We start from the raw sequence: 15,994 nt of genomic DNA on the forward strand, positions 1-15,994 counted from the left end.
AGCAGAGGTGGAAGAAAGGAACCTAGTTGCTTCACTTTTAACACACATGTTTTCCGTAGACGGCTGGTTTTCTTCAATTTTCGTAATTACAATTTCAGGCAGCATCCCTCCACTCCAGGCCAGTTATCCCATTTGTGGGTTACCCATTTCCTGTGCATTTCCTTCCTCCGGCCCACCTCTTGGCCACATTAACATGACTTCATGTCACAATCGATACCGCAGGTGGCCACGGCAGGTTTTGAAAGGAGAATGGAATAAAAACCTGTCAAGGTTGCTTTGTGTTAAATTAAAATATGTGGTGAGGAGAGGCCCAAAAACTCTTGGCCAGAATGAGGCTTCTGAAAAACGGAGGCATTTCAGAAATCTACACTATTTTTTTAATCAATCTTTGTTAACCAAGTGTTTGCTGGCAGTGTGTCTTGGAAGAAGTCAGAGCAGTACACATAGTGGAAATAAAGTTGAGAATATGCCCCCATTTTTGGCATATAATTAGCCAATATTTTTGAAATCCTAGGTCAGACTTAGTTTATTGCTTGGCCTTCTAAGGGCTTACAGTCAGGGAGACAAAATTCACACCCAAGATTCAACAGTCAACAACAGTTTGGCAGAATTCACTGGGTCGGTGTTGGATTGCATAGAACAGAGAGAGAGGGAGAGACACAGAGAGAGAGAGAAAGTGTGTGTATGGGTGTGGGTTGGGGGGCTGTATTTCTAAGTTCAGAGAAGAGAAAAAGACAAGTAGGCTGAAAAAGGCTATGTGTTAAGAGGTAGGTCCAGAGCTGGGCCCCAAAAACTGAAGGCACGAGGGAGAGAGAATTCGGGTTAGTAGAGTAGAATAGTAGAGAGTGTGTGTTCAGGGCCTCAAGTGCCAGAAAGAAGTCAGGAAGATGGGGGAAAGATACAAATGTTCATAAAAATGTAGAAGCCCCTGTTCTCTAGGAAATCAATGTTGTCTGTCGTAAAAACATGGCTGCACCCTTTCTTAGAATGAATCTTTGAAATTACTCAAATGTATTTATAACACTCAACAAAAGGCAGTCTCATTTGGGGAATAAATTAATTAACAAATTTATTTCGGAGGCATTGGAAGCACCCGTAAGGGATGAGGTTTGGAAAGGAGCTTCTGCTTAGGATGTAGTTGGAATAAAAGCCGAGTTGTGGCCTACAACACCCTGAATGATTTGACCACGCCTCCGCTTCTGACTTTCTGCCTTCTGTGCCGTTCTCTCCCTGTTCTCTAAGCTCCAACAATACCCATCCTACCCATCCTCTTTCTCTTTCTTTGATACGCTGAACTCTTTCGTGCCTTACCATCTTTGCATTTGCTGTGTCCTCTACCAGGACACTTGTCCCTAGGCTCTTGGGCAGACCAACTCCTTCTCACATTTCATGTTTGCAGAGACTGGAGTCTTTTTTCTGACCATCTCATCTAAAGTGGTGTACTCAGATCCCTCAGCATTCACCATCATATCACAGTGTTTAAAACACAAAGAGCCTTTAAAACACAGGGAGCTCTCTGAATGGTCTTGTTTATTTGGTGGTTTATCTTCTGTGTCTCGCCTTTAGGACAGGGACCTCATCTGCCTTGCGCACAGCCATACCCTAGCATATAAATTCAAGCCAGGTAACTGAGGAACATATACTTTATAATTTCTTAATTATAGTAGGTACTCAATGACGTGTGTGTTAAGTGAATCCATGGCAGTGAAGTCTCCATTGTATTTATGGCATATTAAGCTTCTATTCTCTTCCATTCCCGATATGCTGAACTATTTGTTACGAAGCAGGAAGAAAGTAGTGAATAGGGAAAGACCTGGGGTGGCTCGTGTTACTACGGAATTATGTAGCAGCACACCTCTCCTCTTTTGTTCCTCTCCCAAGTCTTAAGAACCTGGAAAACAACATCACACAGAGGGATATTTCAAAGAGACAGACTTTAAAGAAACAATTGTGTGGGTTAGATGAATGCTAGTAAATTATGTCAGGAAAAGCTGCTGCCTTAATTTGTTTTTCAGTATGTTTGTATGTTGTAGCCATTGCAGAATGAAATTACTATATATAATGAGCTCAGCTTCCATGTTTTACAGCCTGCCCCTCGAAGCCTTCACACACATTGTCCTGTGTAGGGCACCTTTCTGGACTTGGCACTGTTCTTCTTTTCCTTCTCAAAAAAATAGTGCTGGATGAATTTGTCTACTGCCTACAAATTATGGTACAATAGCCATTGTTAATTTAGTGAAAGAAGTGTGGAGAACCTGTTATTTATTTCTCGCCCATGGGTTTTTCATAGGAGCACACATCTGGGTGCTGTACAGAGAAGCTGCCTGAGTGGTTCGATTTGTAGCTGGATGGGCTTCTAGGCGCGTGGTTGAGAAATTATAAAGTATATGTTCTTCAGTGACATGGTTTGGATTTATAAATGAAATGCTATGATGCCTATTTGTATGTCATTAAAACATGTTAACAATAAAATGATACATCCATTTTTCTGCTGTTGAGATACACTTTATTTAGTTTATGCTTTTCCAAAAGACTTACGGTATCAGAACAGGTCAGAGCTGGTGGCGGAGAGATTTCTGTTTCACTTGCTTTTCCCACATCTTTCCTTCCTGTCTTCCCTTGTTCATGCTGGAGATCTATGTTTTTACACTAGTAGACAATGTGCCAAATTGCTGCTAATTTAATGCATTATCTTAAGAAGTAGAGCCAGGCACAATGGCTCACACTTGTAATCCCAGCACTTTGGGAGGCTGAGGTGGGAGGATCACTTGAGTCCGGGAGTTCAAGACTAGCCTGGGCAACAAAGCAAGACCTTGTTTCTGCAAAAAATTTAAAAGTTAGCTGGGCATGGTGGTGTGCCTTTGTAGTCTCAGCTACTCAGGAGGCTGAGGGAGAAGGATCCCATAAGCCCAGGAGTTTGAGGTTACAGTAAGCTCATCACACTACTACACTCCAGCCTGGGAAGTAGAGAAAAAAAAAAAAAAAGAAAGAAAGAAATAGGTAATTCTTCCATTTCCTCACTATTTAGTAATCTTGCAGCATGCTCTTCTCCTTTCAGCACTGCAGTGACAATACACATCCCTGCCAGTCTGACATGAATATCGAAGGAGCCTGGAAGAGAGGCTACACGGGAAAGAACATTGTGGTCACTATCCTGGATGACGGAATTGAGAGAACCCACCCAGATCTGATGCAAAACTACGTGAGTGTATGCTGTGGTTAGAAGGTCTTTCCTTCTGGGAAACAGAAACTCATGTTAGGATTATCAATAAGGTGGATAGCTACTGAAAAATGTAGCAACATACAATAGGGTATTGTGTTTTGCTTCTCTCTGGTAAAAGATGAGAATTCTTTGAATACAGGAAGCATGAGATAACCCTTTCAACTTTCCAGTGCCTTTGATGTTCTGACTTACAAAAAGAAAGCAATAAGGTAGCAGAAACTCCACCACCACACCATCTGCTACCAGCAACATTCGCTGTTCTCAACAATTTATCCAACCAGCCAGACAATACTCTTTGTTTCTTTTATGGAGAAAAATGTACTTCGAACTTTTCTCCAGTTATCTGCTGGTCTTTTTCTCTCTCTGCCTCTTCTTTTTTTTAAAGGACAGTAATGATCAGCCTCCCAGTAGTCTGTAGGAATCAATTCCTTTCTTAAGAAGAAACCACAAATTCATTTAGTTCTCATTTGAACAGAACGGTTGAGTTGCTGCATCTAAGTGCACTCAGATAAACTGTCTCTTTACAGAATAGAATTTTCAAGCTAAAAAGGAATTTCAGGTTAGTCTCCTCCTTTGATAGGAGAATAAACTGTAGCCTGAAGACTGAAGTGAGTTATCCGTGGTCAGATAGAAGAACAGAAACTATGGCTGCCTGTGCCCCAGCAGAGATGTCTTTCTTGTCACACGCAAAGAGGGTTTTACAGCATACTGCTGTTCCCCACTGCATACGAATGTATTTGACTAAATACAAATAGCATTCATGTAATTGTGAGTGCCGTCTTTTATGTTTTTCATTTTCTCCTCTTGAGAAAAAAATTCTCCAGAATTATCTGTGCAATTAGCATGATTGGTGCCCTCTCGGTTCTTCTTTATGTTGGACCTGGTGGGTAAGAGAGAAAGCATGTTCGGTAACATGTCAAAGACTTGGGTTCCCTCCAGTCTGGATTTGTTTAATCACTTTTAAAGGCAAACAAGCAAATCCAACTTTGGTTTTGGAGATACTGTTTCTTCATATTGAAATCTTGGGATAGGAAAACTTTATCATTTTGGTTGGTCCTCTGTTTCGGGCCTCTTTTTCCTTATCAGTAAAATTAGTAAGATACATTAGATACACTCTGAAGCCTTCGTGCTCCAAAGGACACTTAGCAGGTCTGCAGAGCCTCTTTTGCACAAGAAACAGGAACTTAAACCACCTGTATATACAATGTATATTTTACTTGATTTCCCGAAACATTTCAGGCTCTATGTACTAAAAGTTATTTTCAGAAAGAGGAGCCTTTGATAAAGACAGAAAATCAAGATAGTGTTTACTTTCACGAACATTGAAATTAGGAATAATAATAAAGTATAAGAACATTCAGGCTAGGTGCAGTGGCTCACACCTGTAATTCTAGTGTTTTGGGAGGCTGAGGCAGGAGGATTGCTTGAGCTCAGTAGTTTGAGACCAGCCTGGAAAACAGCAAGACCTCATCTCTAATAAAAGTAAAAAAAATGAGGAGAGAGAGAGAGAGAGACCAAGCCACTCAACAGACCACCAGAACTGAAAATAAGCCGAATTATACTCCAGAGAAGGGGTCTCAATAACACCACATTATTCCAGGCTAGAAGGAGGAAGCAGCCCATTTTTCATTTGATAGTAAGATGTTGAGTCACCATTTTACCCTGCATCTATATTCCTATACTATTTATCTACATATGTTTCTTATAGCCACCTAACATAAAGAGAAAGAAACCTGCCAAATTGTTGTAGTGACCCCATATCTTTGTGGTCTTAATCTCTTGTATTCCCTCTGAGACTTCTTTTCCCTCCTTATACTCTTGTATCTTTCTTAGGAAATTTAACTGAAAAAGACATAGGGCAGAAATTATGCCCGTTGGAAGTAAGCATTCATTAAGTACTCAAATAACCAGAAGTGCTATAAAAATGTTCTACTATACTAAAATGAATGCCCCTCAGGAGTTCTAACCAAATTATGAAAAATAGCTCTAACTGAATTTTTAAAATACCAAAATAATTAATTTTAAAAATAGTAAAAAAAAAAAAAAAAATAGCTGGGTGTGATGGCACCTGCCTGTAGTCTCACCTACTCAGGAGCTGAGGCAGGAAGATTGCTTGAGCATGGGAGATACAGGGTATAGTGAGCCAAGCCGTGATCACGCCACTGCCCTCCAGCCTGGGTGACAGAGGAAGACCCTGTTTCAATTAATCAATCAATCAAAGAAAATTCAAAGCATATTAAATTAGGCTGGCTACAGTGACATAAATTTGATCAATTGTAACAATCTAGTAATTTTTTTTCAGTAATGCAGGTATTTTTCACAATCAGTTTTAAAAGCAAACAAGCAAATCCAACTTTGGTTTTGGAGATACTGTTTCCTAATTTTGAAATCTTAGTGTAGGAAAACTGTTCATTATTTTGGTTGGTCCAAAAGCCAATGGTTATTAGTAGAATGTCTAAATTATGGACTCCTTTATAGTAGATACAATACCTGAAACCAGGTGAGGGTTGTCTAATAGCGGTCCCAAGATACCTGACATAATAAAGATCGAATATTGATTTTTAATTGGCTTGTCAATGATATGTGAATAATTTTTGTCTTCTGAAATCTATATTATGATAAGGAAGTTGCAAGCTCAAGAAATCAAGTAAGGAATAGGGAGAGAGTCTATGGAGAATAAATCACTTTGTGCCTAGGTAGTCAAGGCATACCTCAGAGAAAAGGTAATAATGAGGATGTCTTTGAAAGATATACATTTCATGAACTGGGTCATTCTAGGTATGAGGGGAAAAAGTGCTGGCAAGAATGAACCAGGCACTTGTTTGGTCTGTGTAGAGTTCTTCTTCACCTTAAGGGGGAAAAATACGGCACTAATTATCACTGAATGAGCACTGCCTCCCTAAGGCATCCTGACACCACTGAACAGTGAGGTGAGCGTATTAGTTAACCTAATTACTTTCTGGCAGAAATGTATTTAAAAATGCATGAGCCTGTGGGTCATTGGCTAATTAATGAATGTCCATTTCCTTTCCCTTGCTCTCTCCTCTGTGGCCATAGGATGCTCTGGCAAGTTGCGACGTGAATGGGAATGACTTGGACCCAATGCCTCGTTATGATGCAAGCAACGAGAACAAGTAAGGCCCAAGTGAGGGGTGGCTGGCATGTGGCTGGCAAGGAGCTTTGTTTTCTGCTCATGCTGAGGGAAGTATTTTCTTCAAAATTCTTGATAACATATGATTCCTAATTTGCTCCAAGATTAACAAGTGTCTTTCCACTGAAGCCTCTGAGTAAGAAAAAAGGGGTGGTCCATATAGAAAGAATGGTTGCAGAGAGAGCCCTGGGGAATGGCTCAGCATTTCCAAATCTTGAGACTGGAACTAAGAGATGACCCCTCACGTGCTAATTGCCCTGTGAGCCATTTGTTTGGGGACAGGGGTGGTGAAGGGAGAGGCCAAGCAAAGTACCTCCCAAAAGAATTACTTTGTTCTGTTAAATTCAACACATGATTGAATACTGCATTTGAGGTCCCTACCTGAGCATTTCTTTACTCCTCCTTCGCTCCTCTCTCCTCTGTAGTTATTGTGTTTTTCACTAATATACCTGAAATACCTAGAAGGATTATTGCCAACTGAAGAAGGCATTACCTTTCTTATTCCCCGCCCCCCGCCCAGGCAAGAGGCACAGAAACCCGGTTAACCACAATTATGCTTTCCGTTTACTACTGTGGTTTTTAGTGAATGCAAATCAACATTCACATCCATTTGATAACAGAATATTTTAACATTCCTCAGGCAAGTAAGAGAGAATGGGTTTTCTTGCTTACATAATGACCCAGATTCCTTACAATATTAGTAGATATTTCTAATCTCTAAATCACAGTAATTTTTTTCCCTTTTACTATGAAGCTCCTCAGGATAATGCTGTAATTTAGATACTTTCATTTGAATTTTTATTTACATGTTTTATTTACATAACATGCACTGAAGTTGCAAAGAGAACTGTTTAACCCATTTATTTTGTTATTTCTAATCTGCTTTTTTCTTTAGGGAAAAATTTCTCAACTAGGTTTATTTAAGTCAGTAAGTTCAGATAAAACTATATGACCTAGAAAACTGTCACTGTACCTATGTGGTTTTTCTTTACTGTCTACAAAGAAAGCTTAACAAAATAACTGTAGAAACATGCTGTTGGTTGACATGAACAACCAAGTAAATCTTCTAGATCAGATTCAGTGGTGAAAGCATTAATACACAAATTGCTATAGGTAGAATTTTCCAGAACTTCCAAGCAAAAAGAGAGACCTACATTAAACTGGATAGTTTTCTTTCAGACTTACTGTAACTGCCCAGTGGGTTCACCTTGTCTGCTGCCTAGACAGAGCCATTTTACCAAGACAGGGGAATTGCAGTGGAGAAAGAGTAATTCACACAGATCTGCCTGTGCTGGAGACCAGAGTTTTATTATTACTCAAATCAGCCTCCCCAAGCATATGGAGATCAGAGTTTTTAAAGATAATTTGGTGGGTAGCGGCTTAGGAAGTGGGGAGTGCTGATTGGTCAGGCTGGAGATGGAATCATAGGGGGCTGAAGTGAGGTTTTCTTGCCATCTTCTGTTCCTCGGTGGGATGGCAGAAATGGTTGAGCCAGATTACCGGTCTGGGTGGTGTCAGCTGATCCATCGAGTGCAGGTTCTGCAAAATACCTCAAGCACTGATCTTAGGTTTTATGCAGTGATGTTATCCCCAGGAGCAATTTGGGGAGTTCACACTCTCGGAGCCAGAGGCTGCATGACCCCTAAACTGTAATTTCTAATCTTATAGCTAATTGTTAGTCCTGCAAAGGCAGACTGGTCCCCAGCCAAGAAGGGAGTCTTTTCAGGAGAGGGCTATTATCAGTTTTGTTTCAGGGTTAAACCATGAACTGAATTTCTTCCCAAACTTAGTTTGGCCCACACCCAGGAATGAACAAGGACAGCTTAAAGGTTAGAAGCAAGATGGAGGAGTCGGTTGGGTCTGATCTCTTTCAGTGTCATAATTTTCTCAGTTATAATTTTTGCAAAGGTGATTCTAGTCCCTCCCTTTGGGTTTCATAACACCTTATTCTTAAAGTGTGGCCTACGAAGATGGGAAAAGGCTGTCGATCACTCTGGCTTCTTCCTGCTGATGGGGGCAGGTGGGGTAGATGTTGACCCCAAGGTGAGAGAAGCTGAACCGCTTTGCTGCTGTCTGAGCTGTCTGACCGTACTTAACGTAGGCCAGGCTGGGGTTCCGAGGCTTTCATGACAAAGATGTTAGTATTCTTATCTATAGTTTTAATATAGCGTTTAAGCAGATAGTGTACTGTAAGGTAAATAATGAGTTTTAGGATAAGGAGTGCAATTCCCAGTTTTAAAAGTAAAGATTTGAAAGCATTAGTTTGGGGACTTACAGTCCACCAAAAATTTAGGATTTAGTTTAAATGGAAGAAAAATAAAAATAAAAACTCAAAAACAACTAACAACAGGTGTACTATAGTTTTTGGAACATAATTTTTCTCTTTCCAGTCCTTATTTTTATTAAAACAAATCATGATAGGACTGATTTGTTTGCCAATAAACTTTAGTTTTATTATACTTGACCTGATTATTTGCTTAAGGTGCAGCAAGAATAATTGTTTTTTACGTAGGCTTTTTAAATTGGCTTTGATGGAACTGCGTTCCATAAAGAATCTCAGATAAGACTTTTTTAAAGCCAAGCCCAGCCATGGGTTTGTACCCTCCAATACCTATGAGTTGGGTAAATTTCTCTCCTCTTGAGGTCCCACGGTAACTTGGGGCTCCTAGGCCTGTCAGAAAGTGACATTCTTCACTTACCACAGGTCAGGAACCCTGTAGAGGAGCTATGTAGGCAAGGTTTGAGGCAAGTTTTCTTAAGGGGCTATTATTGACTTTACAAGTCAAGTTTGATTCCTTAAAGGAAAGCACGCCATTCCAGTCAAAGCCTTGGTAAAATAACCAGTTTCTTCAACTGTGTCCTGTTCAAAAGAAAACATTCTTATTGCACTTATGCAAACAATTATATTGCCATAAGTTAAGAATACTCAAAAAAAGTTTCTAAGTTCTGGAGAAATTAGGTAGAGAGAAACAAATATGCTCTAAATTTTATTCACAGGAGTATACTTTATTCAATTGTTAAAAGCTGGAAATAGCTCAAAAGAAGTGTTTTTCTCTCTGAAAAACAAAAAGGATCAGCAATACTTTAAGCAAAAAAAGAAAAATCTAAAAAGTTTACTTCAGTTTTCTGTTATTTAAGTCCATTTAGTTAACTCCTGTTCTGCTGGATATTCATAAACATTTTAGCTCTCCATGAGAGTCCTGAAAGTTTTTTTTCCCTTTATTCTAATGTCATAATCTCCAAAGTTATCAGAAACTTGCATTCAAGAGCACCTGTTAAAGTTTTATAGCTGATTATAAAACCATCTTCTAAAGAGGACCAAATCAAGATAACAATTATCTGTGGATGACAAAAATATTTTAGGGAAGCCACAGTCAAAGACACAATTGACAAGGAAATTTGTTACCTCTGTGACACACAATAATCCAACATAACAATTATAATTATTACTGATGACAGGTATTGAGACATATCAGAATTATAGGAATCTTATACAATTTTATAACACATACTAATAACCAATTTATATGAGTATAACCAAAAGAAAGTTAAAAACCTTTTTATATTCAACAATGTTTCCTGCATGATTTTAATACATTAAATAAGCCAAATATGTGTTGTAGTCTGTATTATAATACAGACTATATGTAAAGGCAATTCTTTGAATATTGGCTTTGATGGCTTTTTATAGACTATCCTTTTAAAACTTTTTTTTTTTCTTAAGGATTTCTTTTAAACTTGGCCACTTCCCAAGACCCTTGTTCAAGAAGAATCATGACAGTCGTGCTCATCTGGGGTATTCTAGGGTGTCCTGCTTTGACCCATCCTAAGCACTGGCCATGGTTCATTGAGTGCAGTGGGGGATTGATTGTTGGAGGACACAGACATTGTTCCCAGTGTGTGCTTTAGGTTTGCCATCCTGACAGTGAAATAGGGAATTTTCACAGGTGTAACACCAGCACTCCCTACCTCTGTTTTATGGAAGTCAGCAGTGCCGAGGGTATAGATTTACCTTTAGCTCCTCTCAGTAGTTCTGCCTGATTTTTTTTCTCAGCTGACCAAGAGCATGTAGTCAGGCATTTAGGATTAAAATGCCCTCTTTGCTCATTAGACCATAATAATGGATATGATCAGTGGATCTATCTTTAAGCATGAATCCACAGATAGATAACTCTGTTTGGATAGTGGCCATCTAGAGTTAGGGAATGAGTAGCTTTGTAGTTTAGACAAGTTGACTTTTAGCCTTGGCTCTCCTTGATTATCTTTATGGTCTTTTGAGCTAACAACTGAGCTTTCAGTACTTTCTAAAAAGTCTCTAGAATGGGCATAATAATACTTCCCTCTAGGCTGGGCACAGTGACTCACACCTGTATCCCAGTACTTTGGGAGGCCAAGGCAGGAGGATCACTTGAGTCCAGGAGATTGAGACCAGCCTGGGAAACATAGGGAGACCCTGTTTCTACTAAATACATAAATAAATAGCCAGGTGTGGTGGCATGCACCTGTGGTCCCAGATACTTGGGAGGCTGAGATAGAAGGATTGCTTTAGCCTAGGAGGTCAAGGTTGCAGTGAGCCAAGATTGTGCCACTGCACTCCAGCCTGGGCGAAAGAGCGAGACCCTGTCTCAAAAAATAATAATAATAAAATACCTCTAAAGATTATCAATAAAATGTGTAAAATACCAAGCTTACTACATAATAGATGCTACATAATTACAGTTGTTATTATTGTAATTGTGTGTTCTATTCATATATCTAATTCTTGATAAATAACTAGTTAAAAATTACAGTTATCTCAAAATATGTGTGCCTATGAACACTTCAAATTTAAATTAAGACTTAGGGTTTATTTCTGGCGTTAGAAGTTGAGATAGGTTTGTCTGCTTCCTTGGGGGACTTAAGGTTTATTTCCAGGGTTAGAAGTTGAGATAGGTTTGTCTGCTTCCTTGGGGCTGGGAGCTGTGACTCTTTTCCGTCTACAGTAAATCTGCTTTTCTTTAATTCCATTTTCCCATCTCCCTTGGTAGAGCATGAGTCCTTGAATTTGATATAAAATAGTGAAGGTGAGGAATTTGTAATTATCATCAGAATAAGAAAGTTGAGGCATGTGCTATGCAAATGCCTCCTCACTGAACAATCAGACCAGTAGGCTTCAGAACATATTTGGAATTATGTCATACTTGCCTGCGTTTGTTTATTCATTCAAGCAGTAGTCATTAAGACGCTGCTTGGCGAGTGGCTCTGTGCTAAATACCTGGGGAATCAATGATGAAATAATATAGATTATTAATGGGCTGAATTGGGAGAAAATTTAGTAAGAAACTCTAATGCCTGAAGGGTTTTTAGTACTAACAGAGGATCTAGCCTCAAAACTATGCAAATCATCTCTCTTAGACTTGCATGATTACATTTCTAGTGCCAAGGCTTTGGAGTGAAGGAAATCACCTCTGAAGTACAAAAGTTATAAAAATCCCTTTCTCGTCACTTTTGCAAGTTCCCAAATGGTGGTATGTCAGACTTAAATAACTGATGCTAAAGAAATAGCGTGATTAGAGGAGATCATAAAAACCCATCCTTCGATTCCGCTTTGCCTCCATTCATATTAGCTTGCCAAATAAAGCTGACTGCATTGTTCTAGGCTTAAAATAGAAAATGCCTCCCTGCAAATGAAACAGTCTGCTGGCATTTCATACTACTACTCCTATTTCCAATAAAATGAATTATTGATGTCTGAGTTATATCAGCCCCTCCCTAGGTTACTTCCTTTTAGAAGTTCTCTGCCTAAAAGTCATAGCAACATTTAGCAGGAGTTGAAACCACAGCATTATATTTTGAACAAGCGGTATGTGGGCCCAGAGTCTAATTCCTTTTCAAAATAAACCAACCTCTGGGTTAAAGACTTATTTTCTAAAAGGAATAGATTTTTCATGTTGTTTCTTATCTCTGATTCAAGGAAGCTTTAACCAGGGTGAATGGAAGTGAATTTCTTCTAGTTCTTTAGTTTCTTTTCACACATCATTTCTGGTTTTACGAATGTTGCCATGTTGCAGAAACCAAAGTGTGTCCTTCCCTTTCCCATTTCTGTAGACAAGGACTGTTGTGAGGAGATAGTGTTCCAAAGCAACCAATAGATATAGTCAGCATTTTCCGCATATAGGGGAAATATGTTAACTTATTATAATAGTACTAGAGGAAAAAAACACACTATAAGTCTCTGGCCTTAACACGTACAAACATTTTTTCTTTGTACCAAGGGTTTGGCCAAATATGTTAAGATAAAGTTTTCCTATAGCTTAGTAGGTCAGACAAAACTTAACAAAGAAAATGAGGGGTCAGTATCAGAGGCTGATTTGATCTTCAAATATTTTCACATTTTTTTCTCTAATACTTTTGCAAAATAACGTCTACATTATACTACATAGTAGATACTTGATCAATGATTATCAAATAAATTTACATAACATGGACTACAAGTGTACATTACTAGAGGCTTAATGTATACCAAACATGCAATTGTGGAAAAAAAATCTGACACTTTCCATATACAGCTGTCTTAGTTCAGGCTGCTATAACAAAATAAGTTAGACTGGGTAATTTATAAGTAATAGAAATGTAATGCTCAGTTCTGGAACCTGGGATTGAGGCACCAGCCATTTTGTTGTCTGCTGGGGGCTCATTCCTCATGAGATGGTGCCTTCTTGCTGTGTCCTCACATGGTAGAAGGGACAAACAAGCCCCTCAGGCCTCTTTAAAAGGGCTCTAATCCCATTCACTAGGGCTCCACCTTCACAACCTAGTCACCACCGCCCAAAGCCCCACCTCTTAACACCAGTATGTTAGGGATTAGAGTTTAACACATGAATTTTGGAGGGACACAAACATTCAGATCGTAGTAACAGCCGTAGATTTTATATTCATGAAAGAACCTACAGCAAATATTTTAGAAAATTCATTTCTATACATACAGGTTCATGATGCATTACACTGAAGTAAGTAACATCTTTGATCATTGTGTAGGTTCTGGGAAGTGGCCTCCCACGGAAAATTGCAGTGTAATAGGAAAAGGCTTCTTTCACCCCAGAAGCCAGCCATCCCTTCCCCTTCATCTCAACAACTGTTAGTCAGCAAGTCCTGACAATTCATACCAATTAATTCCTCCTCTGTAGTAGCTCTCAAAAGCCTTAGACACAAACCCCCAGCCACCCACACTAGCCACTATGTTTATTCCCCTTCTCTTACCTATACCCTTGTTAAGAGTCTTATTAAATCGTTTCCTTGTTTCTGGTCTTCTCCTATCCTGCCGCCTGAGTGATATTTCTGAACCAAAATAAGAACATTAAAATCCTTTACTATCTTGACATATGTTAAAAATACAAGACTCTTCAGGACCCATTCCCTTCCTTATTATCGAGTCTATTCTACTCTATGTATCCCCTCCTCATTCTTCCTCTTCTTCCTCCTCCTCCTCCATTCATCAGGATTTGTGTCATTCCTCTAATGTGCTCCAACTGTTCACCCTTCCACCATCTACACTTGGAGAATTCCTCCTTCACCTCCCATGCATGTCACTTTCTAGTGATGCCTTCTCTCATCCTGCATGGTATGAGCTGGTTATCCCTCCAATCAGTTTCACAGCACCTGTGAACTTATTAATTCTTTTATAAAACTTTTTTAAAATCATAGATGGGGTCACATTTGCCAGAGTAGGAAATAGAAAGGCAAGAACATATACTAAGTTGATTTTCAGTTTAGTTCGGGGTATAAAATATCCATTTGTTCTTTCTTAGAATAATTACAAGAGTACTGACCTTGATTGGTTCATCTAGATGAGTGAGCAGAATGTGTCCGAATTGAAGTTGCTGACCGATTAAATGGTGTTATATACAGTGGGCCTTTGTGCTAGATATCTTTTTTTCTGACCTTCCATTTCTGCTCTGTATCCCAGAAGACTGACTTTGAGGGACTGCATTAATTGTCTGTCTTGCCCTCTGGCTTCCCATTGGGTTTGGGAAGTCACTTGACTAAATTCAAGTCAATAAATTCAAGCCCGTTGAATAAATTCTTCTCAGGCTATCTATTATAAAAGAGCCCAGTGTTTCCTGATAGGCCCTTGACTGACACAAGTATATTTGTTCTTTAGCCTGGTATCTTTGGTAGAATAAAAGGGAAAATGTTTAAATACCTCTGAGAATAAACTAAATTCATGGCAATTGTCTAAATACCTGTTTATTCTTTAATGAAAGCCAAGTAAAGATAGAAAATGATTATCTAACCTCGAATTCCTATATACCTGTTACCTGCAGTGTAAATATTCATCTTTGTAAAACAATGCATTAATTATTCCCAGGCTCGTAATCATGATGATGCAGCCTTCAGAACTCCTTGTTTTTCTCTTTGCCAATTTTAGTACGTTCTTCTCTGGATTTGGGGACTTCAGTTTTGATAAAGGGTCTGATTGATGTTATAGGTTCAAATGAGGTATGAGTGTAATTTATGCTAACTCGGTGTATTATTGACATGAATAATTGATAGTTGCTTGAATTTAAATTTCTTATTTAAAAAACAGACTCACAGATTCCTGGGGCCTTTACAGCAGGTGGAAATTGCAGTAAAGGAAACACATAAGTATCCTTTTTAAATAATGGATTAAGCATTTAAACAGGTTTTCAAGACAGGTGTATTTAATTAGCTTTCTCTTTTACTCTTCCCTTCTAACCTTCTCTTGCATCCTTATATTTTCTTGTTTTCTTATGTGTAGAAATATGTAAGAGGTAGAGACTGAGGCCCTTGAGAGGTCAGCAATAGCAGTTTTTTGTTTATTTCATTACTAAACATTGGAGAAGACATCCAAGAACTTTCAAATCTCATCAGCCAGTGAACACTCAGGTTAGTTGCTGAACAAGGAGGAAAAAAAAGCCCTTATTTTATTTTTTTCACTCCCTGTACAGCTACCAGAAGGGCATGCTGAAAAAAATAAATAAAACCTCAAGCTTATAGATTATTCATTTTAACATTACCAAAATATTGTTTAGATATTGGTTACCCTGCTATTCATATCATACAGCTTCTGAGTTAAAGAACTAAAGTTAGAATTTTAATTTTGTAGGCTAAAGGAAAGGTTATAATTTTTGTATTCTAGCAATTTAGTTAATTACAATGCAAGCTTTCTATTCCAGTGTATTTAAGTATTTGTGTATGTGTATTTAATACCAATGATAGGCGTGCATTTTAACTATAATCCTTAATAAAAGGTGAATAACACCGGGTCTGTAGGCTATTTAAATAAAAGTGGAAAGGAAGAAAATATGTCCTTTAGATTACAACACATTTGATTCTCATAAAATCGTTCACCAAAGAAGGCAGGGGATAGAGTAGAAAATACTCTGCTTTTAGAGGAGACCTAGGTACCAGCCCCAGCCTTTTTATTGACTATATCTGTGACCTTGGAGAAGCATTCTTCTCAGAACCTTCCTCACCACGTCAGTTGCTCCATGTTCCTGTTTCAATTAAACAACCAAAACACCTACAAATGCCTGGGGTTGCTATTTGACTCTATTTGAGTGCAATGTAAACAACTGCTAATAAAATTAGTACATCTGCATGTTGTCTCATTTACTACT

The 15,994-nt window shown here is 38.6% G+C and overlaps 1 protein-coding gene across 2 annotated transcripts in view; it reads left to right on the forward strand.

The window, feature by feature from the left end:
• PCSK5 (proprotein convertase subtilisin/kexin type 5) overlaps positions 1-15,994 on the forward strand; it is a 460,751-nt gene that overhangs the window by 129,738 nt on the left and 315,019 nt on the right. For both annotated transcript variants that reach the window (XM_031014780.3, XM_031014779.3), the window contains exons 4-5: positions 3,059-3,202; positions 6,281-6,357. In XM_031014780.3, coding sequence (XP_030870640.2) covers positions 3,059-3,202; positions 6,281-6,357 — 221 coding nt within the window. The remainder of the gene's footprint in view (positions 1-3,058; positions 3,203-6,280; positions 6,358-15,994) is intronic.

This window comes from Gorilla gorilla, chromosome 13 (assembly GCF_029281585.2).
Source record: "Gorilla gorilla gorilla isolate KB3781 chromosome 13, NHGRI_mGorGor1-v2.1_pri, whole genome shotgun sequence".
Classification (NCBI taxonomy): Eukaryota; Metazoa; Chordata; class Mammalia; order Primates; family Hominidae; genus Gorilla; species Gorilla gorilla.